The sequence below is a fragment of the Mus pahari genome, chromosome X (genome assembly GCF_900095145.1).
Source record: "Mus pahari chromosome X, PAHARI_EIJ_v1.1, whole genome shotgun sequence".
Lineage (NCBI taxonomy): Eukaryota > Metazoa > Chordata > Mammalia > Rodentia > Muridae > Mus > Mus pahari.
This window is the reverse complement of record NC_034613.1, coordinates 61,921,546-61,924,124: the sequence shown is the minus strand read 5'-3', so window position 1 is coordinate 61,924,124 and position 2,579 is coordinate 61,921,546. Positions and strand designations below refer to the sequence as shown.

Below are 2,579 nucleotides of genomic sequence, written 5' to 3'. Positions count from 1 at the left end.
GGCAGCCTGTGTTTTAGCTCGCCCACACTCCACACAGGGATAATGAATTTCCGGAGAGGCGCCCCCATGGGACTTGTGGGTGTTGGGGCACAGGCGAAAAAGAGCCAAAAGGCCAGGGCTGGACTGAAGCTTACAGGATCAGTAGAGCAGACTTAGACATCTACACTGTCAAGCAGGAACGTGAACATTTATTTCGAGGGGGTAAAGAAGCACTTAGTGAGGAGCTTTGACAGCAGCCATTGTGTGTCCCCATGGTCTCCCAGATGTTCCAGTTTGGAGGAGCTTCCTGTCTCCTGTCTTGGGAGCCTCAGGGGTGACAGCTGAAAGGAGGACGACCCATTCTAAGGAGTGTGCCCAGGAGGGTCCCTGGCAGCCTGAATCCTGGCTGCTGACCTCTTCCTGGCNGCCTTTAAGAGGGTCTTGTCGAATAGCTCTTTCTCACGGTAGTGCACGGGTGGGCCACGCAGGTACTTCTCTTCTGCCTCCTTGTAGCTGAGCTCATCCAGGGCAGCGATGGAGCAGATGATTGCTTCTGGAAGAAGAACCTCCATGGTAAACCGCACTTTGTCTCCTCTTGCCAGGGAGAGCAGGGCCTCGTCTGCTTCCTTGGCCACTTCTTGCAAATGTCTGGCCACGAGATGCAGCTGGTCCTCGTCCTCCAGGTAGGTCTCAATGCAGANGACTTCCCTCTTTGATTTCCAAAGATCGTCCAGCCACCTGGACGGTTTTCTGCCCTTCACGATGTCCAGCAGGTGGCGGTCGGCCCCCTTTCTCTTCACGATGAAATCCACAAGCTTCTGGTTGGCTCTGTCCCAAGCGGCCCTCATGCGATCAGGCAGGAGTTTCTTGTGGGGNCCCTTCCCACCCAGGGCGGTCTCCTCCTCCCAATCTTCCAAGTCNGCATAGTTCACCTTGGGGAAATCGATGTGCAGGTCGCCCTCCTGGACGGCTCTCCTTAGCGGGTAACTGGCTTGGGTGGTGTAGTAGTCCATAAAGGAGCCCAGGAAGGAGCCACAGGCGAGNCCCTNTCTGTAGTGGTCNATCACTGAGAAGCACCAGTTGATGCCCTGGGCATACAGTCTGCTGGCTCTCCTCACGAGNGATACCTTCTCCCCACAGTCCAGGTGCTTCAACTTGCGGAGAGGGACACGGATACCCCTGCGCTCAAACTGCATGTTGCCCTCGATCAACAGCACCCTCGCCATCTTGTCGTTTTTGCTGACACTCTTGACCACCGCTGGCCAGAAAGGAAGGTCCTGAAATTTGAACCAGACCAGCATTCCTGGCTCAATGGTGCTGGGCCCCTGGGCAGAAGCCACGTTGGTGGCTTTGGCATCTTTTTGAACTCCGGCCCCTCTCCTCTTGAATCTGGTGTTGGTCACCTTTGAGTGCACTTGGGGTTGCCGTTCTGGGAGGCCACACTGTGCACACAGCACATGGGTCTTCTTTTTCCGACTAGCTATGCGGAGTGACCTGCGCAGCCTCGGGACTGGAGGCATGCAGGCTGCCGATGCCCTCTTTGAGTCTGGCTTCCGGGTCCCCGGGCCAGGATGGTCCTTGTTCTCTGGGAGGGCNGTCTTCCTTTGGGCTCCAGTTGCCCGGATCTCTAGACCAGCACACCGAACTCCTTGTTTGAGAGCTTTGGATGAGATAGAGATGTGCCTCGGTGGCCCAGAGGCAGCCTGCTGCTCGTTTTTAGCCCGGGTACCCTCCCTGGAGGCTGGGCCACTCAAAGACCTGAGCTTGGGTGTGCCTGGCTTTCTCTTCCCTGGATTACCGCCAGTTTTTCCCAAGGGTGTCTCCGAGTAACTTGGCCACACTCTGGTGCCTCTTAACACATCTCCTTGCATTTCAGAGCGCGGGAGGCCCACAGCAGTGTGGGCCTGGGCTTCCCCCGCTTGCACCGCAGGCACATTCAACGCAGGACCCAGACCCGGGCGGCCCCGCGACCCAGGACTCCTCTGGGAGAGCCCTTGGTCTTTCTGGTTGTGCCCTTGGAGGCGCAGGCGCTGGCCTAGGCTGGAGCTGCTGGAGCTGGCCTGCTCTTTTGGAACCTTTGGAACCATGGTGCTGGTTCTTCGGCCACCTGCTCTTCCGCCTTGAAACAAGCTGGTTCCATCGCCCAGAACATCCAGGGCCACCTTGAGGGCTCTCCTGTATGCCCTGGTCTGCCCTGGCGAGCCCCTGCCCCGTGACTCCTTTCCTGCCAAGGAGGCGATGCTTATGATTTCAGACTTGGTTAGGGGCCTCACCTCGGTGCTCCTCACTCTCGTCTTTTCACCCACAGGCAGTATTTGGACCTTCAGGAAGGGCGCCCCTCTCCTCTTACTCTGTGCGGGGGTCCTGGGTCTGGACAACACCCTTGCAGGCCACAGCTGGCCCTTCCAGGCACAGAGTACATACTCTGCAGAGTCCATGGCGACTGGACNCTGGGGCTGTGCTGATCCGGACAGGGTGACTCCTTTGGTTGTTCTGGGCACTGTTGTGACTGCCCGCTGNTCCTCTCTGGCTCTGCTCTCCTGCCTGTGGTGTTGCACTCCCTCCAGAATCTGGTAGAGAAGTTTGAACTGACTGAAGTC

The 2,579-nt window shown here is 57.8% G+C and overlaps 1 protein-coding gene across 1 annotated transcript; it reads right to left on the bottom strand.

The window, feature by feature from the left end:
* Positions 1-172: 172 nt before the first annotated feature.
* Positions 173-2,573, bottom strand: LOC110314230 (PWWP domain-containing DNA repair factor 3B-like). Its single transcript, XM_021188680.1, has one exon. It carries the CDS (start codon positions 2,415-2,417, stop codon positions 342-344), a length of 2,076 nt encoding a protein of 691 aa, XP_021044339.1. The 5' UTR covers positions 2,418-2,573; the 3' UTR covers positions 173-341.
* Between the last annotated feature and the right edge of the window lie 6 nt (positions 2,574-2,579).